This window comes from Lontra canadensis, unplaced genomic scaffold (genome assembly GCF_010015895.1).
Source record: "Lontra canadensis isolate GAN:19392208 unplaced genomic scaffold, GSC_riverotter_1.0 scaffold4, whole genome shotgun sequence".
Lineage (NCBI taxonomy): Eukaryota > Metazoa > Chordata > Mammalia > Carnivora > Mustelidae > Lontra > Lontra canadensis.
In genome coordinates, this window is record NW_022630998.1 from 7,346,716 (window position 1) to 7,370,276 (window position 23,561).

The 23,561-nt window shown below is 39.6% G+C and overlaps 1 protein-coding gene across 2 annotated transcripts in view; it reads right to left on the reverse strand.

Annotated features, from left to right (window-relative positions):
* The window catches only part of MAN2A1 (mannosidase alpha class 2A member 1), a 166,611-nt gene that overhangs the window by 131,931 nt on the left and 11,119 nt on the right, over positions 1-23,561 (reverse strand). For both annotated transcript variants that reach the window (XM_032845164.1, XM_032845154.1), the window contains exons 2-3: positions 9,253-9,510; positions 6,780-6,924 (exon numbers count right to left, since the gene is read on the reverse strand). In XM_032845164.1, the coding sequence (XP_032701055.1) occupies positions 6,780-6,924; positions 9,253-9,510 (403 nt within the window). The remainder of the gene's footprint in view (positions 1-6,779; positions 6,925-9,252; positions 9,511-23,561) is intronic.

Sequence of the window (23,561 nt, forward strand, 5' to 3'; positions counted from 1 at the left end):
GTATATGCTTCTGAACTCGGGTTTCCAGAATCACCTCACCTTTTTTCCAGGTGATTCAGTGTCATCTAATAGTTTTCAAAGCGTATCAGCTTCACTTCCACTAAGTTGTTTGAGATACAGCACTTTTTGAACCCATGTAAGATGTCCTCACTGGAAATTCTATCCCACACCACGGGAGCCGTTTGCATTACTGTTAGGAAAGCTGGGGTTTTGTTCATCCTACAGCTGTATGTATAATGCCCAATTGTGACTCCTTACTATACTGCTTTTCGAAATGCCCTTTAAAAGACCTGTGTACCTCGATATTTGACTCCTGCATTATGAGATCAACCACTGCAAAAATTTCTAAATCTGGGCTAAAGTCACTTCCCTCCCTTGTTAAGGACTCCATCCACGAGCATCAGTTCACAGGACACGCCAGGCCCTAATATGTCCTCCCCAAACAGAGCTTAGTGGTTTGAAAAAAATGAAAAGTGTCTATAATCTGAGAGACATCGTTAGAAGCAAAAGTGAAAGCGACTTTTCAAGGAGTTACTCTTAGGATATGAGGCTAGTTAGCCTTACAATCAGGCAAATATGGGGCAAATTATCAGTTTCTAAAAGAAACCATTTAAAAACTGGAAAATACTGCTTCTAAATGACTTGCTAATTGTAAAATATGCAGCAATGAGGAAAACCACTCACCATCTAATGTACTCAAGTACTATTTGAGGACAGGGACATCCATTTTAATAAGGATAGACCAGAAGAAAAAAGGACGGGAAACAGTGTGGTGAGGGGTCTACTTCTGCGAGATAGTTCATAAAATGTTTTATATGATTAATCATACTATAGTAGATGATATCTGACGTGGAAACATTTAAAAGATCTTCTTCTTAGAAGCTCTGCCTGTGGTTTCATAAGTATTACCTTCAAGAGTCAATATTAAATGTTTCCAAGTCCTGAGTCCAGAGCTGGACAGCTTGGGTTCAAGCCCAGCCCTGCCACCAACACATTACTTGGACTCTTCTGCCTCAGTTTTCTCATCTGTGAAATAAGGGTAATAACAGGACTTTTGCCATAAAGTTGCTGAGAGCAGAACTGGATTTAATATGTGTATAGAACAGGGCCTGAAACACAGAAAATTCCCGTAAGTACTAGCAATTATTTATATAACTGGCGCATTGGTGAGCTCTGAAGACCCAGACTTGAAAGATAGACAAAAGTAACCAAATTGGGAGAATGAGGACCTGTTTGATGACCACCGCATCTCTAGGTGCTACTTGATCTATGTGCTCCTAGGGAATGCAGTCAGAGCCACAACAATCAGCCTTTTCCCTCTGAAAAGGAACCTCAATATAACAATTCTAGAGATTGCTTAAAAAAATAATTCTAAAGAGCTATGTAAACATTTAACTCTTAATGCCAACATTTTCTTAATTAAGATTGCCAGATAAAATATAGGATGCCAAGTTAAGCTTGAATTTCAGATAAATAATGAACAAATATATACTATGTGTTCCGTATGATATTCGGAACACAGAATACACTAAAAAAATTATTGTTTATTGGACATGTAAGCTTAACTTACTTTCTTTTTTTTAAGTTAAATCTGGCAACCCAAAGAGCTCCTGGGTGGCTCAGTGGGTTGAGCACCCGACTCTTGGTTTTGACTCAGGTCATCTCAGTCTCCTGAGATCAAGCCCGGAGTCAGGATCCATGCTCAGCGGGGAGTCTCTCTCCTTTTGCCACTCCCCTGCTTGAGCACTCTCTAAAATAAATAAATAAAATAAAAAAAATAAAAAAATAAATCTGGCAACTCTATTAACAACCCAAGTTTCAGATAAATGAGCCCAATTAGTTAATCCCCATAAAGCAAGAAAATCAACTAAAGAAGGTATCTGGAGAAGCAGCATGGTAAAGAGAAACACCAGAGATCTCAGAATCAGGCAAATCTGAGCTTTAAGTCACCACCCCTGTGCCAACTTATAGCTGATGGATCTCAAAGACATTAGTATACCTACTTTAGCCTCACTGTTCTCGACTGGTAAATAGGGTTTAACTTACTAGTTTTGAGGGCAACACACACTTGACACTCCCCTAATACAAGACAGGCAATGACTATCACTCAGCCCTTACTCAGTTCTCCTCCATACTATCTTAGCTCCGGAAACTCAAATTTCCCATCACAGTAGCCAAAACCAAAGAACTCAGTTTAACCCTTAATTACTGAACAGAACAAAGTGCCCCCCAAACTGTGCCCATGAACAAACCTCCCCTCTCCTGACCATCTCCTTCCACTCAGCAGGTCCTTTGGCAGCAGGACTTGCAAGTCTCCCGTTTTCACCCACCTGTGTGATACCTAACTAGGGCTGCCTGGAACTCTTTTCTTCTGACTGTGCTGAACAGAAAAACCTTTCAAACAACTTAATTCTGTGACTTCCTCACGTTTTGGGTCCTTCTCGTTTTTTAAGAATAAGGGCACGTAGGGAAACCTGAGTAGCTCATATGGTTAAAGGTGACTCTTGATTTTCGCTCAAGTCGTGATCTTGGGGTCATGAGACTAAGCCCCACGTCTGGCTCTGCACTCAGTAGGGAGACTGCTTGGATTCTCTCTCCCTCTCCCCTGCTTTCTCTCTCTCTAAAATAAATAAATGAATCTTTAAAAAGAAAAAAAAAAAGAAGGGCACATAAACACATTTCAAATTATCATATAATGCTAAAAGCAAAATTGTTTTCTTAATTTTCAAAAAAAAAGTGAAAAATCCTACTCACTCATTTGAATCAATAAAACCTCTAGAAGAATTGCAAATGTGCAAAATAAAATGATTTTCCACTGCGGCTCCTGTGCCTAGGTCTCTCTCCTATTGGGAGTCATACCACATGGGGGATTATTTTCTAATGTTCATTTTACAAATTGCTTAATAACGATATGCTGTCCAACTTTCCATTTAGTATATCTTATCTGCTCTGTACACACTGTGATTTCTTTGAAGGAAAATTAACTAAATATTTCAGCAGTTTAAGTAGTTGGGAAGGAAAGAATTAAGATTGTAGATACAAAGGTGCTGCAATTGTGTTTTAATCAGCTTATTAAATATAACATGAACATGTATCAATCAACTAACATTTAATTTCATGGTCTATGATTCAAAACTTTTCAAAAGCGTGACAGTACAAAGTTATCAGCATTTACTTAACAATTCCTTTCCAATTTTGTTTTAACTCATGTAAGCCACATAAAATACTGTATGGCAATTTTTACATGTCCTCATGGACTGGAAGAAGGCATGATCAGGAATTAAAATACATAATTTGAAATTTATCTGTCTTGTGAGATATCAGAACTTGATCCAAAAAGAAAAATACCAACATATATAAAAACACAGCAACGTAATTCTTAAAGTTAGGGAACGCAATAGAGGAGTCTTTTAAAAGTCTATTTCAAACACTCCTATCCCCAACAGACAAAACTCCATCGACGAAACAAGCCACAGAGCTAAAGTTTGTTTTAAACTGTTGCTGCAGAAAATGCAAACAAATCTCTCTAAATCTCATTTAGAAAGTAAACCGCCTAACTGCACATTCATTTAGGAGTATTATATGAAGTTTTCCCATTACGAAGTCACATTTTGACTCGGAATGTTTGTGCACACACTTATCTCTTTTCTTCTACTGAAAGAGGGGTTTCTTCATGATTCGAATCATTTAGTTCTTCACAGAATAATTTAGTTTACCTCAACTCTACTTTTGTGAAGGAGCAAAGAAAATTATGAAGAAAAGCCAGCGGGTTCTGTTCTCTAGCACTTCGCTTAATAGCAGAAATAGCTTTGGCTTTAAAAGGTCTGTGTCTGGCCATTATTTTTCCCTGAAGTGGTGGAGGGCCAGAGGGTAAGGGTCATTAACATATTTTACTAAGACAAAAAGACTCAACTGTGGTTGCTAACATACCAACAGACAGAGTCACCTGTAGCAATGAGGACCACTGACTAGAGAGTCTCCCCAGGGAACAACACGCTAACTACTGCTGGAATGCCAAGACACAAAATCTCAAAGGCACAGGCAATCCCTGCCCTTGAAGAGCTTCGTATCATCTGCCGCTTGTATTTAAAATTCCAAAGAACATTTTAAATATATTTTTTTTAAGGAAGAGAAATAGGACAACAGGAAAAAGAGATGGAGGGAAAGAAACTAAAGAAAAGTGTATGTCAACGTCCAATGTTTCATCTTAGACTGCAGAGCCACATTCCCTGGTTCATTGGCTTATTCAACCAATTAAGTCAGTACCATGTGCTGGTTACTCTTCTGGGCATTAGCGACGTGCTGGTTATAAGACAAAGTCTCAGCCCTCACTGAGCTTACACTCTAGTGAGGAGACAAAGCAGAAGTGTTGTAAGTGTTGCGATCTCTGACTGTGTGCAAGCGGAGCAAAGTTTATGAAGTTCAAGTAGCTTCAGAGGGGCACATAGACAGGTCGAGAAAGCCTTGTCTATATTTAGCGATTATTATATGCCAAATGTGGTGCTAGGCAATGACGGGAGGCACGTGTTCTCTGTCTCTCAAGTGTACTCAGGTGGGAGATCCAGGGAAACTAACAAGGAATTCCTTGGTGCCACTTACTGGCCCCGGAAGCTTGACAAGCTGGTGTCGTCTTCGTCTTGAATAATGGCACTCACCTTCAAGGGTTATGGTGAGCATTCCATGTTCATAAAACATTTGGCACACTGCCTGGTAAACTACAAATTTTATTACTATAGTTTAGTGTGCGTGTTATAGAATTACAAAAAATGAGATTGGTGGAAATTGAGGATGGCATAAAAGGGAAGGAGATAAAAGTCTTTAGAAAATCTCAAAGGGAGGAGAAATGGGTTCACATGAGAACCTGCAAGACATACTGCCAAGTGTATTTATAAGAAACTGGATACAGTGGAATCCCATCACGCACCTAATTAAGTGACAAGAACTAAACTGCGTATAGCCGGCAGAGAAGAAAGGAGAGAACAGTTTAAATACTAGAGGGGCTCTGCCGTCATTACACTCAATAAGGGAATATTTCAGAGTGAATGAGATTTACAGAGAAAATCATCTGTAGTTCTACAGGCAAACTCAGATCCCATGTGTGATGTGTGAGCACCTCCCCTCACTGTAAGTCTAGATATAAACAAAGATCTATTTTGTAGTACACATACCCTAAATGCAGATATACTCTTTAATCTGGCATACAAGTAAAGAGCAAAAGGAATTTTAACTACATCTGATTACCATTTGTATGTACTTGATAACTATCACTTGAAGACACTATTCTACCCATATGATCTACATTTGACAGACACTCAATCGTGCCCAAAGGACTTGGGGCCAGTCTACAGCAGAGCCAGGATGCCTGCCTCATTCTGCCTGGTCCTAGATCCCTGCAGTCTTTCCATGATGCCCAGCCATCCGAGTTTGGATTGGAAGCGAAAGGCTAACAAACACTAAAGAAGAAGAGGACACAAAACATTTAAGAGGAATGGTTAATAAGACTGATAGGCATGTCTAAGAAAAGATAAAGATATTAAGTCCAAGGACAGAGAAACCAAAGTCAGAAGTATGACATGTGCTCACTACAAATTCCAGAAGAATACTGATTGCACATATTTTATACCTCCGTGCATGCTATATATTGAAGTTTTATGGAAATGCAAACATTTCAGCATCCAAACTGTCTCCAAGTACCTTTCACATCCAAAAGCAGCACACAATATGTATGCACAAACATACACATACAACTTTACCAAATCATGTGTCCAGACCCAAAGTAACAAGTTCTACTGTCTTAGAAACAAAAAGGAACATATGCCAATAAACCAGTGGGAAGGGATATAAGTCAGGGATAAATGAATGTTGGGAGTAAAGAAAAAGCCTTCAAAGTACTAGATGAATAATGGTGCCTCTGACAGTAATGATGAAATGGAGAAATTGAGAAAAATAACAAACAGAAGCGTTACATCAGTCCTCAAAGGAAGTCTTTCGAAGTATATGCCCCCAAAAGTCCGGCAACCGAATTCATGAAGTATTTACTTGGTGCCAGTGTACTCGCACTAACAGATCTATACACTCAATCATGTTTCCCATTGTAATTTTAGCGATTTTCCCTTACGTTGGTAGAAAAAGTCTCCAGCCCCAATAAAGAGCAAAAGCTGTCATATGAAATAATAACAAAAATGATAATGACAGCAGTTCCTGGAGCCATGCGTCATGCTTCTACATCTCATCTTATGAAGTAGGTACTTTATCCTGATTCTACTGGGGGAAAAAATACTTACTTTCATATTCAGTAACTTGCCTAAAGTTGTCTCACACCATGGGCTTAGGACTCCACACTCAGGTCCACCTGACCAAGACTCTTAACCACTTCACTGTTTCTCCATTTTAAAGATTCAAACATTCCCACGAGAATTCTGCATTTTTTAGTGCAGAGTTTATGAACATGAAGTAATTCTCCCATGCAGTATTTTATAAGACGTAACTATAATGAACGACCAGCACTTTAAGTGAGTGCAACTCTTCATTACCAAAACAAAGATCTTCTTGTGCTTATTACCATTTCACATTGTACAAGTACTATCCATGGATGGCACAAAAATTGATAAAAATAAAAACTCAAAATACAATGACATATAAAAGAAATCTGTTACTGTAATAAGTCAATGAATAATGTCTCAAACATTTGAGAAATTGGATCTACCAGATTCTCATTAAAATACTCTGTGTGTACAGGGGCTTAATAACCTGTAGTTTTTTTGAAGTGCAAATTTTACCTGGATCATTATGGGAATGAGGCACCACAAAGACTTGAAGGGGCTTAGAGTCCCATTCATTAAATAAATAGCTAATGTCAAATCCTTGTTTCCAAACTCCACCATCTGGATTGTCAAAAGGAATTAGACTGTAAACATCCAACATCTAAAAATACAAAAGACAAAATAAAGGCAAAAAAAAGAGTAAGTTTAACCATGTATTACCATTTTTAATTTGAACTTAATGTTGGAAAATATTTGCTCAGAGCTATTCACTGTTGTACTCTGTATGTATTTTACTAGATAAAGTTATTTCTGTGTACATTAACTGAAGAGTTTAAGGCAGAAAACATTTAATTACCATTCAAATTCTTAAAATGCTACTGTTACTTAACTATCCTGATAAATAAGCTCCTCCCCCATCTGCTTCTAATGAAAAATAAGTTCATTCAATTACTTCTTGCCCTGCTTGACTTCTAATACAATCTAATAGAAATTGATAGGAACTAAACAGCAAAGAAAAAAAAAAATCTCTCTTTTTTTTTTTTTAGCAAAGCAAAAACTTCTTATGAAATGCAATTATGACCAAATATTTCAGCATTTTCACACACAATACCGATAATTATTTTTTTTATTTTGAGTTGTCCTTTTTTTTACAATTAATCATATATATTTTAAAATCTGTATCTGAATGGAAATGCATCTACAGCTATTCCTTCTCTTAGCAAATATTATTTACTGTCTTCATTCTAAAAATAAAACTACAACTGAGTCAATGAGGCATAATCATGTGAAAATGGAAATTGTTAAATGTTCAAATGCTGCCTACATTTCCAATGTAATAGCCCTAGGTAATAACCTATTTGAATACAAAGGAAAAAATATTGCAGGGAAAAAAAAGAAACCTAAAAACTTATATTTTTCATCCCCTCTATAATACTAAATGGGACAAAAAACACAAATGTCTTTTGTAAAATTTAAATTATGTAAAATTATATATTATAAAATATTTCAGCAGGCTACAAAAAAATTTAAAGATACCAAGCCATTATGTAAGAAATGAATACAAAGTATTTTAAGGCAACAACATCTCACTTCACAATGCATGAATTTATTTAATAAATAAAATAAAATGCTCCCAAGGAACAGTCGATAAAATCTTTGGGAACCAGCTGGAAAGGAAGATGTGTTAGCAGTCTCTGTTATTCCTTCTTTTCCTAGCCCCGCAGCTTGCCCTGTCCCACACTGCCTCGCTCTGCCCAGGTTCTGGGGTTGTTCAGCAGCATGGTTGTTTCTGTCCAGCCCAGATTTAACAGCCCCCTCCTTTTTTGTTGTTTTCCTTTAAAAGGTACTTATTTAAAATCTATACAAGGCCAAGACTCACAAAAACAGATATACCTTCACAACACAGAATCCTGATAGTGTGTGAATCTGGTCACACACTAGTTGATAAGATTATAAGCACAAGGCCTGGCCAACTCTGTCCCCAGCTGTTGGCCTGTGAGCCATGAGTTCAAGATCCTATCATGTTCTCTGTCCCCAGAAGTTAGTGGAAACATCTACTCTGAAGCGAGGCCAGAGCCAACCCATGTTGTCCAACTGTAAAATATTTGCCTTTATGGACTTGTCACCCAATTCCAGCTGCAGGTCTAAGGTACAAGTTAAACACAGCTCTGTGTTAACTGGCAGAACAGAGCACATTTGACCTTAAATTTAAGAAAAGCAGAAGTCCTTTCTTATCCTAGATTACAACTCCTCTACCCTCTAGAAAGGTGCTATCCAAGAGAAACAGAATCCAAGCCAAAATCCTTAATTTTAAATTTCCTAGTAAAATGAAATAAGTGAAATTAATTTTTATGATATATTTTTTAACCCAATATATTCATAATATTATCTCCACATATATGTTAAAATGAAACAAAGTATCTTGCATTTGTTTTCATAGTAAGTCTTTAACATTAGAGCACATCTCAATTCAAACTAGCCACATTTCAAGTGCTCAGCAGCCACATGTGGACAACGACTTTCATACTGAACAGCACAGCTCTAGAATATTTCCCTTCCCTCTCTCACAAAGAGATATTCACCAGAAGGTATCTAACTCTACACTGTGTGAAACCTATAATGTGTAACAGATATATAGTAAGAACAGGGCTTTTCTTGTATTCTTTATAGGAAGATAAGAGAATCTCTTTAGCCAAATTTAAATCTCTAAAGGTCTTCATCTACTAGATCACATAAGACCTAAAAAGCATACAAAAAGGCCATAATCATAAAGTATGAAATAATAAAAAAAATTGGGGGAAGCATAGAATTATAGAATTTTATCACTAAAAAGAACTTTAATGACCATGTGACTAATCAATTTACTTTACAAAAACAGAAACTGGAATCCAGAGAGTTCAAGTAACTTACTAAGTTAAAACAGACACCCGGTCAAAAAAGAAATAAAAGCAAGAAAAACCCAATGATCATTAACAAATGCATACATTACCTGCACATCTGAATTCTGACTTCCACTCTGCAAAGCGAATGAACAGTCTTCGGGGTCCACTACAAGGGACAGTTGTTTTGATGGCAGAAGAGGTGAGCCAGCACCCTGGCTAAAATTGCCTTGTGAACTTTTTGGACCATCCTCCACAGACTCACTCAAATTGATGACCGAGTCTCTAATATTTGAGATGATCTCATTATTCTCAGCTAGCAAACGTTCCAAATGGTCTATTTTTTCTTGCAACATTGAGAGCTGGCCCTACAATAAAAAAGAAAAAGGCAGCTATATGAAACTCTAATATAGCTCTGCTGAGGCACACACATTTTTTTTTTTAAATTATGTGCCTGCCCAAGAGGGCAGCCACTCACCCTTTACTTGCCACTTTTATAAGTGGGATCACAAAAAGCGTGAACAGCTGGCTGTGTTGAAACACCAATTTACAGCAGAAAATCTCCATGGCTGCAATCTTTGTTTAATCACGTTTTAAAACGTGCAACAGAGAGACCAAAAATATTTGGGGATTTATTTCCTATTGCCCCAAACCCAGTCCTAAAAGACTGTTGAGTTCTCTATAATAGCTAAATACAACATACTATGTTCAGGTATGAAATTTTAAATTTCAGTTAACTGATACTAGTTACTTGAAAGGGTCAAAAAGTATGAACCCGAAAAAAATCATTCCATTGTAGTAACCCTAGCGGACAATCCTAAATAAGAAATATCATCTACAGGAAGATCAATTAATCAACTCGAATTAGACATATGCATGAAAAGTAACCACACTAGAGGTCATGTAGACTGCTTTTCCTACATTGTGTGACTTTAAGGTTTTTTATTGTTTTTATTTTTCTTTTTTAAAGATTTTATTTATTTGAGGGGCGCCTGGGTGGCTCAGTGCGTTAAAGCCTTTGCCTTTGGCTCAGGTCATGCTCCCATGGTCCTAGGATCTAGCCCCACGTCGGGCTCTCTGCTCAGCAGGGAGCCTGCTTCCTCCTCTCTCTCTGCCTGCCTCTCTGCCTGCTTGTGATCTCTGTCAAATAAATAAATAAAATCTTAAAAAAAAAAAGATTTTATTTATTTGAGAGAGAAAGTGAGAGACACAGCACAAGTGGAGGAGGAGGGGCAGAGGGAGAAACAGGCTCCCCACTGAGCAGGGGCCCTGATGTGGGTCTTGATCCCAGGAACCTGGGATCACAACGTGGGCCGAAGGCAGACACTTAGCCAACTGAGCCACCCAGCACCCTGAATTTAAGGTTTTTTCATTGATCCTCACATTTCATTAAGAGGTTTGTCGTCTTTATAACATAAACCTTGTTGTAGAGAATAATATTTCAGCTTATGAGAGCAAGGATAATCTTTGTCTTCTTCAGGCCTATATCCTGGGCCTTAAATATATGGTAGATACTTAAGTATTTGTCCCATGGCCTTTATATTTCTGGAACTCCACAATAAATCTTTAGTGAATACCCACTGTACCAGCCATAATGCTACATGCTGGGAAGACAGATATACATAAGATATGGGTCTGTACCTGAACAAAGAAAGTGACACTGTCACTAGAAACAGCCTACCCAAAAGTCCACACTGGGGTTTAATAAAATAACTACATGCACAGTGAGCAAATAACTCTGGACACCCAAAAACCAAAGTTCTATCACCAGTAAAGAACAGGAAGTCAGAAAGAAGGAAGAAGGAAATAACAGGAGGACAGCAAGAAAGAGGAAGGGAAAAGAGAAAACACTTAAATGTCCAAAGGTAAAGAATTGGTCAAATGGTACATCTATATCATGGAAATGCTTTCAGTCACGAAAATTTAGAAATATAAATTCCTTAAAAACAGAAATATATGGGAAGGTATTTCAGGAAGTACAGTGGAGAAAATGTTTAAAAAGCATGCACAAAATAATTATAATTTGATACCATCCTTTTTGAAAAAAAATATGAAAGACCATAATCAAGATGGTAAAAACTGGTTACAGGTATTTATATTCTTCTTTAGTCTGTTATGAATAGCTGCTGACTTTGTCATAGGGAAGACAGGAGAAAAAATGATTCTACTTCCGGGTTAGAGGCCAGTTCAACAAGGGGAGGGGACAAGTCAGGAGACTGGTGTCTACCAAGGGAAGGCCACTGGAGCAAACTGTGTGAAACTGACAGAAGTCTGAAGGGACTAGAGAAAATATTTTGGAATGAGAAAAGAAAGATCCAAAATTAGAAGCAAGTCAGCAGCACATTATCTTTGTGGGGAGGAGGGAGGTGGAAGAAAAGATGACACTGGGGACAAATATCCAAAGCCTAAAACAAGAAACATTAAGACAGCCTTCACAGACCTGAAAGATGCTCCCCCATCCTACTTAGAGACATGTGACAGAAATAGCTCTATATGTCAAAACTGTAGGCCTATAAGCCAACTGTCTCCTCTGGGGTAGCGTGCTATGTCTCCAAGAGGTAGAACTCTGAAGCCTGTTCATCAGCCTATTATACAGAAGCCGGAAGTGTAAGGTTTTAACACAGAACTCATCCTGTAAGATAAGCCCCATTTCCTCTAGTGAAAAGCAAGAGGGAGAACATGCATCAGTTCATGACTAAAAATGGCAAAGCAAAGGAAACAGGATGGATCAGTGCAACACCAGTTCAGGGCTCAAAGAGAAGCTGGGTGAACCGTGGAGACTTCGGGTCAGCAAAGCTAGTGAGCACTATCATACTACAAACCCTTCTTTATCAGCAGATGTCGATGATGGTTGAGCGATTCTCAGCAGAAAGGCCAAAGGCAGTCCCCTTGGCATAACCCGAAGCTTACCCAAAGAAGCTCAAAATACGTGAGAGTCCATACAGATTTTCCTAACTAATCCATACAGATTTTCCTAAACAGAGATGCTATCAAAGACTGTCTGAAATAAGGGGAAAAACTTTTCTTCATTTATTTTCAAAACACGGAGACTACAGCTTTTTGAAACCTGATGTGTTCTGTTGAATATTTCCAATCCTGAAGATACAAGCGATGCTTGTAATTTCTACCACAGCAGGTAACAACAGTAAATCAAGTTCCTCTGATTCCAAGCAGAATTAGAACATGATGACTTGTCCTGCCTCTAGTAAAGCTACCCTCCTCCATACAATAAAACTTAGTCTAAAATATCAGCACCCTAGAGCTTTTAAATACTACATGTTTCATCCTCCAATAAACTAGCAGTGTATAAATTAATACAGGGGTGTCTGCACGTCTCCAGACCTTTCTGTACTTTCAGGAAATGATAATTTTGGAGCCATGCATACAGCAAAGCTGCCTACAGGTAGTTCAATAAGCACACACTGAGAAAGAAGAGGGCTCCATCTGGGAATATTCTTACGATGGCCCTAGCCCCATAACCCATGGATGAGAGTATTACTCAAAATAAACATTACAGGAGATAGATGTTTTGTGAAAAATAACCCTGCAGGCACCAAAGACGAATTTTTATCTCATTGTAGCTTTAAAGATACAATTAATGATCAGTACCTGGAATTCTGTACCGAATTAATAAGACCATGGAGAAAATTGTGGCCTGGGGATATGTCAACAGAATAGTCTAACGCAAATCATTTTTTATAAACTATTTTATGTGGTGCCACAAAGTCTCCCCCCAAATGGCTGAAATTCTTGAAACACATGCACCTCATAAGCAAATTTTGTATATACAACAGAGAAGAGTAGTATGGCCTTAAAAGGATGTGCTTGTAGTCTGCATTAAAGGAACAGAAATCATAGATAATGTTTCAATTACACTGACAAGTCAAGGAATACTGATAGTAATACTGAAAAAGACAATTTTCTGTAGGGTAAGAAAATCACTTGTGAGAAAACCGTTTTACCCTTTGATTTGCTTATCAGTTCTATAGGGAGGCCATGATGTTGCACTGCTGAGGAGTGGAGAAGAAGGTCATGATATTTGATTTACTTTGCTTTTGATGAAAGAGAAAAATTGAGAAAAAAAAAATCACTAATCCAAATGACTGTTAAGAGAGAAAATTTAGAGCCTCGTACAAGGCAAAACAGCATCAGTACCCACTCAGTCCTATGAGCAAAATCAATCAATGTACACCTACAGCTAAATCTGAAAGCTTATTACATAATTATTTGCCCCAGGTAAGCACTAGCTGCCAGAATTGGCATCACCGTGATCACTCAAGCTTGGCTGAATCTGCACATCAGCATCTTCCTTCCTGTAACAGTGGAAAAAAAATGTGTGCCTTCCCCTTCCCCACTTCAAAGGCCAACACTTGACTGGTGAGCTCCAAACCCATCTCTCTCAATAGCTCAAAGGCTGCTATTCTTTTGGTTAAAACTCTCTCAACACTGCTTCATCAAACTCCCTTTTTAAACGTAACTCATTCTCAATTGTGTAACATGTAACCTCAGGTCAAGCAATATGAAATCTGCCATTCTCTTAAGCCAAAAATAGTAAAATTTACCAAGTTCCTATGGTTCAACTTAACATGATATCCTATCCAAAACACGAAATCAAACTCCAGTCCTTTCCTTAGCCCCACGATTCCCTTCCTGGGGCCCAATGCCTTCACAGACATACATAGAGTATGAAGAGTCTATACTCATCACCCCTCCCCTTCCTTCTAAACTCCTATTCCCTCAACTGCCCAGTCCAATCAGCATCTGCCCACTGCTGCTCTACCAAAATTACCCCTACAAAGTCCCCAAAAGGCTTCCATGTTGTCAGTCATGATAAGCATACACTCCCCTCCCCTCACTCATCATCTCAAGGAGCATCAGCACACTAGAACATTTCTTCCTCCTGGCAACATATTCTTCACTTACTCGCAGCCCAGCATACTCTTGGGGTTCCTCCTGCCTCCTGTTTATCAGTCTCCTTATCCCCCTAGCATCTAAATGACAGAGTGCCTGCCTCAAGGTTAACACCTGAGCTCTCTGCCTTCTCTATACGTCTTAAGTTATCTCATAAACTCCATGATTTAAATTCCATTTTTTTGTACTGATGTCTCATCTCTATTTCTATCTCCAGCTGAAGTCTCTTCTCTGAAAAACAAACCCATCGAGCCAAACAACTATCCCACTCCTCAACTTGGGTTTCAAACTTATGTCCAAAAGATACCCTCCCCAAAAATGCCTTCTACAATCCTCAAATTTTCAGGGAGTAGCATTAATCCCCATCTAGTTGGTCACTCCCAAAATCTTGGTAGAATAACGGATTCTTCCTCCTTCTTCACCCTGTTCATACATCTAACTTATCTGCAAGCTCTTTCCTTACTACCTCTAAAATACTTGTGGAATCATTATCTCTCCATCTCAGGTGCAACCACACTAATCCAAGCCTCCAGCAACCTCTCCTGCCTAGTACACAGCAGCCTCTTAACTAATTCCCCAGTGCTAGGCTTACATCCTTCAACCATGCCCTAAGCAGCTGCGTTACCCTTCTAACAATCCAGTGGTAGTTTCTAACTGCACTTCTACTACAATCAGTAAACACCTGCATCTATCTATCCTTCCCCCAGTGTAGCTTCACCCTGATCTCAGCTAAGTTGTCAGCCAGATCCTCCTCAACCCATCTCAGGACCTCCATACACATTCTCCCTTTATACAGTCCTTCAAATCTCACCTGAAATGTTCCCTCAGCACAGCCTTCCCCTTCTGTCCTATTTAAAATAGGCCTTCATGTTTTATTCTCTATTTCCTGCTTCTTCCCCAGGCTTATTATATTTCTTACCTATTTATTCATGTATTATTCCCCCATTTTCATCACAAGTAAATCTCTAAATTGAGAACGGGCACCACAGCTGTTTTATTCATCACTGTACCCTGATGCCTAACACAATGCCTGATGCACAAAAGAATTACAAATATTTACAGCAGGGTGAAGAAAGAAAAAAAAAGTAACATTTTTTCCTAAGACAAGGCAGTATTAAATGCCATTTTTTGGCACACAGCTTACACCAAAAATAATATGAATAAAAATAAAACAGTCTAACAATTTTTTTAAGAAAGAAAATTCACAAAAATCTTCACTGTGACCCAAAAAGTAGATAAGAATGAGAAAGAAAGTCCTAAATTATAGGGTGATCTTCACTGACTGAGAGGGAAATGATATAGAAATTGAGCTATGTTTGGCCACAGACTGACAATCGTGACCTTGTGAGTAGGCTCCTCTTTGAGGGCAGGCAAAGATTATGGACTCTACAGTCCAACCAAAAGTTTCAACGTTCACTACTATCAGTAATCATAGCTCACTGGGCTCTAATTTCAATTGATGCGGGGGATGAAGAGGGTTTGGTAAAAGAACCCAAGGTTGATTCTGAAATTCTTCCTACCACAATAGTGGTAAAAGATCTTCACTCAACGAAATCAAGTTTCTAGTTAAGAGAATGATAGAGAAAATATTATTTATAATATAATCACCAATGGTGGGATTCAAAAGAAACAAAATTTTACTGCAATACATATGTGTGTGTATGTATGTCGAAACTCCAGCTCCATACCACCTGTCATTCATGCTTTCTTTTCCTGCTTGTCAGATTTTGTTAGATTCAGTAAATCACTCCGTCACATCAATATCTTTTTGGACATGGATTCTGTCATAAAATGTGCCCACAGTGTACCAATGTGATTGGGTAAAAGGCTCTAAGAGTAACCATCAGAAGCATCTGAAAGGCTGCTCAAAACTACAGATCCCAGGGGCCCCTAGATGGCTCATTAGGTTAAGCATCAGATTCTTCGTTTCGGCTCAGGTCATTATCTCAGGGTTGTGAGATGGGGCCGGGCCACAGTCGAGTTCCATGCTCAGCAGGGGTGTCTGCTTGAAGATTCTTTCCCTCTGCCCCTTTCCCTGCATGTGTGCATGTGTGCTCTCCCTCTCTCTCTCTCTCTCCAATAAATAAATCTTAAAAAAAAAAATTACAAATCCTGGGGATCCACCCCAGAATCTTGGGAAGAGTCCCAGAAACTGCAATGTTTATGCTCCACAGGTGACTCTGGTGATCAGCCAGGTTTGGGACCTACACCTCCAACCTCATGCATGTCAGCAAAATACTTTAGATAAGCCATTTGACAAATCACCCCTAAACTACTCTAGAGGGTGACATAAATCACAAACCTGCACCCTTTGATAATCTGCTTAACTGGATATTAATTCTCCTAATTATCCTTGTACCAGATTCCTCTATTTCATGCTTTAGGATATTATACCTCACCACATTTTTTAGTAACTGCAAATAATGATTATCTTTAGTTTTAATAACTCCCTTTACCAGATAAAGATAAAGGCAGTTTAGCTGAACACAAGAGCTCTGGGTCAGACTACGTGGGTTGTAATCTTCAGTCTGGTACTTAGTAACACTGTGACCTTGGGGAAGTAACTTAACTTTCCTGGACCTCAGTTTCCTTTATAAGCAAAATGCAGTGCTAACACCTATTGCTTGGAATGGCTGCAAAGAACTTAGCACAGAGCCTGCTACCAAATAGGCATTCAAGAAGACATTACTTTTGCTGTTGCTGGAACAAAAAACTATGGCTTTCTAAAATCACTTTGTTTTTTGTTTTTTGTTTTTTTAAAGATTTTATTTACCTATTTGAGAGAAAGAGAGAACAGAAGCAGGGGGAGGGGCAGAGGAAGATGGAGAAGCAGACTCCCCACTGAGCAGGGAGCCTGATGTAGGGCTCTATCCCAGGACCCCAGGATCATGACCTGGGCTGAAGGCAGACACTTAACCAACTGAGCCACCCCAGAGCCCCTAAAATCACTTTGAATGGTACAGCTTTTCAGGGCACAACAACTGTGATAAGAACAGACTCTAAAGCTAAGCTAAGAGTAATGTCATCAAAATGGCAGCATGGGAGACCCCAGCCTCCATCCTCCCACAAAGATCAACAATGAAACAGCTATCCATGAACAAAAACAGCTGTGGGGCAGCTCTGGAGCCTACTTATAAAACTTTAAAACAGAGTGGAACAAAAAATCTGAAAATAACCACACAGAAAAAAAAAAAAAAAAAAAGACTGCTTCATTTTGCCTGCATCATCCCATCCCCAGGGCGGCAATGCTCAATGCCAAGAGGGAACTCCCCACCTAGAAAGAGTTCCTCTTGCTAAGAAAGAAGAGCAGGATCAAACAGGTCCCCCAGCCACTGGGAGCACCAACCACCCAAAGAGACACAGAGAGACAACTAGGAACAAGGAAGAAAAGCAGGGGCTACCAATAGTAGCCACACAGCATGAACAAGAATGGTTCACAGTGACCTGCTCTACAGACACACCCAGCTTTCACCACCGAAGGAACCAATAGCCAGCACAGCTGCCATGGAATCCCTGCAGATTTTACCAGTTTTCACACCCCTGGTATTGGCATTTGCTAATGCCACCCACCTGTGGCCCTCCTGCTCTCTCCCCACCAAGCCCCTCTGGAACCTAGGAACCACGCCAGCAGCCAGCTCGGGCCTCTGTGGCTGCTAAAGTGCAAGACTCCAGCCCAGACCCACATGGCTGATCCCCACTGCCATGGAGTTAACCCCTCCAGCTATGCACATACATGCTGCCAATCTGACACTTGTCACCAGCCTCCACTGCCTGCACACATTCAGGAGGAGACTGCAACAATGGGAGAGCAAGTTGATAGCCAGAGCCTCCACAGCCACTTGTGAACATGGATGAGGTCCTGTCTTCGGTCACTAGTCTGCACCATCATCCTCTCCTGGCATCAAACACTCCAGCTGTGCACAGCCCAACCCTAGCTTGACCTCCATTGCCAGCCTCCACTGCTGTGTGCCTGTGGTGAGACTGAGCAGTCATGGTAGTACCCATCACCACCTCGGCCCCTGCAACTACCAGGGCACTCACCGTTGGCCCCAGCTTTGCTGCCTCCCTTGGATCCCACCACTACATGCATGTGTGCAACAAGCCCCTGCCACTGCACAGGTCTCTACAGCTCAGCAGGTGCACACAACCAGCTTTGGCCAACACTGCTGTCTTCCCTAGCCCCTATCACTGGGCCTGGAGGTGCCAGTGAGGACACAAGCAGCCCTTGCAGCCATCGCTGACACCCTGGAGCATTTGCCAAGGATCACGCAGTTGTCAAAGCTGTGGACCCTAGCAACCTGAGCCAAAGAGACATCATGCCACCTCAAAAGGGATGTTACCATGTGCCCCTGAACTTGGCGCTCTATACCACTAGAGCTGGAGTCACAGGTGCTAGACCTGGGGGCATGCTGGGTTCACTAGCATGCTCCAATGTCCCCTCTCCCACACAGCTAAAAGGCTTCCCTTGCCAAAGTCAGTCCATAAAGTCTGGAAGAGGTGACTTCTTCTTCAAAAGCATAAACACCTGTGCAAAGTTAAAGGGATCACTAAAACTCAGGAAAACGTGACTACCAAAAGAATATAGTAAACCTTTCCAAAATGGAAATATAGCTATCGCCCAACAAATAATTTAAAATAATGTTCTTAAAGATGTTCAGAGTTACAAGAGAATATAGATAAAAATTTAATAATATCAGGAAAACAATATAAGAACAAAATGAGAAGTTCAACAAAGAGACGGAAAACATAAATAAGAACCAAACAAATTTTGGAGTTGAAGGAAACAGTGATTGAACTGATGTCAACAAAAAGCTTTAAGACTTGACCAAACAGAAGAAAGAGTAAGTGAGCTCTAAGAAAGATCAATTGAAATTATCCAATCAAAGGAAGAAAAATGAAAAAGGAATGAAAAAGAGTGAAGAAAGCATACATCATCTGTGAGATACCAACAAAAGACTAATAAGCAATCTGCAAATTATTAGAATTCAAGGGCAGAAAAGAAGGAGGCAAAAAAGCTTAATTAAAGAAACAATGGCTGAGAACTTCCCCAATATGAAGAGATATGGATATTCAGGTTCATGGAACCAAGAGGTCACCATACCAAATCAATTTAAAGAGATACTCTCCAAGACACAATATAATAAAAGTGTCAAAAGTCAAAGAGAATCTTAAAAGCTGTAAGAGGGGAAAAAACGAACCTCCATTAGACTATTGGTAGATTTCTTAGCAGAAATTTTATAGGGCAGGAGATAGTGAGATGATACATTCAAAGTACTGAAAGAAGAGAAATGCCAACCAAAAATATACCATCTGACAAAGTTGACCTTTAGAAATGAAAAGGAGGTACAGATTTCCCCAAACAAAGGCTAAGGTGGAATTCATCACCACAGCACCTGCCTTACAAGGAATGCAGAAAATAGTTCAAGCTAAAATAAAACACACTAGTTAGTAACATGAAAGCCTATGAAAATATAAAACCTACTGGTAAAAGTTAAGCATACAGTCAAACTCAAAATAATACTTCAATATGGTGGAGTGTCAGCCATTTAATTATACAGTTAAATGGTTAAAGGACAAGAGTATTAAAAATAACTACAGCTACAATATTTGTTAATGGATACACAACAGAAAAAGATGAGCTGTGACATCAAAAACATAAAAGGGAGGGTAAAATAATAAAAGGGTAAAGTTCTTGTATGTGATCAAAGTTGTTACCATAAAATATATGTTAGATCTATAAAATGTCTATGTAAGTGTCATGGTAACCACAAAGCAGAAAACTATAGCAGATGCACACAAGATGAGGAGAAAATAATCAAAGCATACCACTATGGAAAATCACCAAGTCACAAAGGAAGGCAGCAAGAGGAAGAAAGGAACATGGGAACTACAAAAAAGACAATCAATAAAATGACATAAGTTCCTACCTATCAATAATTACTTTAAATGTAAATGGACTGAATTCTCTACTCAAATGACAAAGAGTGGCTGGATAGATTAAAAAAAAAAAACAAAAATCAAACAAGACCTAACTGTATGCTGTCCATAACAGACTCACTTCAGGTTTAAGGACACACATAAATCCAAAGTGAAGGGATGGAAAGAGATAGTCTACACAAGTATATGTGTATACACACACACACACACACACACACACACTTGAAAACTATTCAGCCATAAAAAAGAAAACTTTCATTTATGACAACATAGACGGACCTTGAGGATACACTAAGTGAAATAAGTCAGACAGAAAATGTCACATACTGTATGATATCACTTAATGTGGAATCCAAAAGAGTTGAAGTCAAAGAAACACAGTAGAATGGTAGAACGTGGAAGGGGAAATGCAGAGATGTTGATGAAAGGGTATAAACTTACAGTTATTTAAAAAACAAAAAAACAAAAACCCCTTTCAATTATAAGATGAATCAGTTCTGGGAATCCACTGTACAGCACGATGATTATAGTCAATACTGAATTACATACTTAAAGTTGCTAAGAGAGTAAATCTTAAATGTTCTCATCATAACAAAGAAATGATAATTATGTGACATGATGGAGGTATTAGCTAACACCATGGTAATAACCATTCTGTAATATATGAGTGTATCAAATCAACACATTGTACAACTTAAACTTAATACAGTGATCTACATCAATTATATCTCAATAAAGCTGGAAAATAAAATAAGATAAAAAATGAAGCCAAGCCAATTATGAATTATAGCTCCACTACCCCAGTGAATCTCTGGGCAAACTATATAACTTTCCCGTGCCTGTTTCCTCATCTGTAAAATGAGGATAATGAGTAATACCTCACCCACAGGGTGGTTATGAGTGTTCAATTAGTGAGCACATACAAATGAGTTTAGTTTAAAGAGTGTCTGGTGTCATAGGCAAAAGGATGGCCATCCCAGAGATGTTCAGGTTCTAATCCCTGAAACCTGTGACTCTGTGACTTTACATGGCAAAAAGGACTTTGCTGATATGGTTAACTTAAGGATTCTGAGATGGGGAGACTGTCTTAGAATATTGACAGGTGAATGTAATCATGTGGGTCCTTATGGGGGAAAAAATATGGGAGATGGGAATCAGAAGCTGAGGAAATACAAAGAAGGAAGAGGAAGTCAAATTGATGCCATGCTGGAGGAGGCCTGGAACCAAGGAATGTAGGTAGCTTCTAGAAGATGGAAAAGATGAGGCAACAGATTCTCCCCTAAAGCCTCCGGAAGAGAGGCAGCCATACCAACATCTTGAGTTCAGTCCAGTAAGACCCATTTCAAACTTCAAATCCTCAAAACTGGAAGACATAGATTTTTCTGTTTTAAGCCACTCCGTGTGCTTTGCGACAGCAACAATAGGAAACTAACGTAGCCAGTAAAGAGCTGACCCTATATAAAGAAAGTTTCCACTGGCTGGTCCTCTTAGTCCGTCCAAATTCCCATCAGAGAGTTGGAGAGCTGTGAGCCTCTGCAGCTGAGAGCCCCTGCAATGGAGCAATGAGAGGTGAGAGCATGTGACTCTATAACCTGTCTCCCGGGGGCACCTATCTTTGACCAAAGGAGGTAGGAAAAGACTTAATAGTTAAAAATATTTTTCCAGAAAAGAAACATCAACATCTTCATCTTGGACCATTTTAGGGTCAATGAACAAAAAGTGTTTTAAGGCCACTCTGGAGCTATGGTGGGGCAATCGGGAGTCAATGCTGCGGTGGCCTGGATCGAGGCGGTGGAGGAAAGCAAAAGGTGATAAGACAGATGAGCTAGGAAAGGGAGGTACAGAGAAAGAAGAAAAATAGCCATTGTGGGTTTTGTTTGTTTGTTTTACTGAGGCAATTGGGAAGAAGATGGGTGGCATTTTAGGGAAATCAGGAGCGAGCCCCAGGAAAAGAGCAGAGGGAGGGGCAAAGGTTCTGTTCTGGAACTGTGAGACAGCTCAATGGCGGCGTGAGGTAGACACGAAGTCTCAGAGTCAGAAGAATCTATATTTCAGTGGTCAGTACAAATAGGAATTTAAAGCAGTGGTGACAAATGGGGATCACCTATAGAGAGTGCCCAGATCTGCCTTTAATAATTGCAAAAGGCTCACCAGGCAATTCTCACACATCCCCGGTTAAGAACCAAAGTATTAAAGCTAAATATAAAAACAGTGATTTGGTAAAAGAGAGTCTGTTTTTCCAGCAGGGGTGTCACCGTTCCCGCAGTAGCTCCAAGTCAGTCAGCCGCTATTCAACTACACAGAAGAATCCTGCTATTTATATTCCGTCAGATCGCAGGCACCTAACAGGAAGGCATTCTGGTTTCACAAAATGACAAGAAACCCCTCAATGACCACCCCACCTCTTAAGATGTGCGGTGCTGAGGCCAGAAAGAGTATGACCTGAGGCTGTGGCCACAGTCGTGTATGTAATACTACAGTTTCAACAAGCCACAAACCACAGTGACAAATGACCTTTTAATGGTGTTTTCCAGACCTGAAGCTTATCATGCCTGAATCTCTTCCAAGGTATTATTGCCTTTGTGCTTCCACTGGCCCATTCAAAGAAATAAATGTACTCACCATATGAGCACAAAGAGCACTTAATTATGTAACACCTTGCCAAAACACAGGAGCGGTGGGCTTTGCCTTGGCAAATCATTACTCATCAATCTCACACCTGCCTACGTATGACGTTAGCAGAACCTACTCAGGCTCAGGTATACGAGAGTGCCAAGTGACGGTGAAGGAAGAGCTGGGACTTCAGGCTCACCATGCCTTGCCCCAGGAGGGGACCCTCAGGACTCAGACGTTGCCCCTGAATCACTGTGCCTCCCAGCCCTGACCTAGAGTAACAACAGGCCACTCCAGCTTCCCCCACCTTTGTGAACCCCATCCTCTCACCATCCTCCAAAAATGTGGTCAAGGACTCCAGTTGCTGGCGCTGTGTCCAGGCTCCAGGATGCAGCTCCGTCTCCACCCAAGGGTTTCCAGATGTAAATGGAGATTAGAACCATAAGGCCCCCACCCACACCACCTCCATGCAGTTGCACAGAAACCACCAAGGCCACATTTCAGATCCAACGCTACTGTGTATAAAGTGAGATGCCCCAAAATAGCTATCTCTTTTAAAACGATTATTGTAACAAGGGCTTGTAAGTACATGTTTCGATTATAAAATATTTTCATACAGTGCAGCTTTATAACTTTCAAATACATTTAATAACTGCAATTAAGTGGTGCTAAGCAAATTAGGTGTTGACTAATAAAATTCTTTAATTCAGCACTTCCCGAACTATTCTGTGGAACATTTCCTTTCTTTACATTTTTTTTTGGAAATTATTTTTTTGAAAACCACACTAATTTTACTTTTACAACGTATTTTTAATGTACTTCTATTCTTATACATAGCACTTACACATAGGACCATTTCTTATAGCCAAAAGCTATGTCAACATATGTCAACACCTATGTCAACAGTGTATCCTTCCCAAGAACATGCATGAATGTTCTTAGGATATGCTTTCAGATG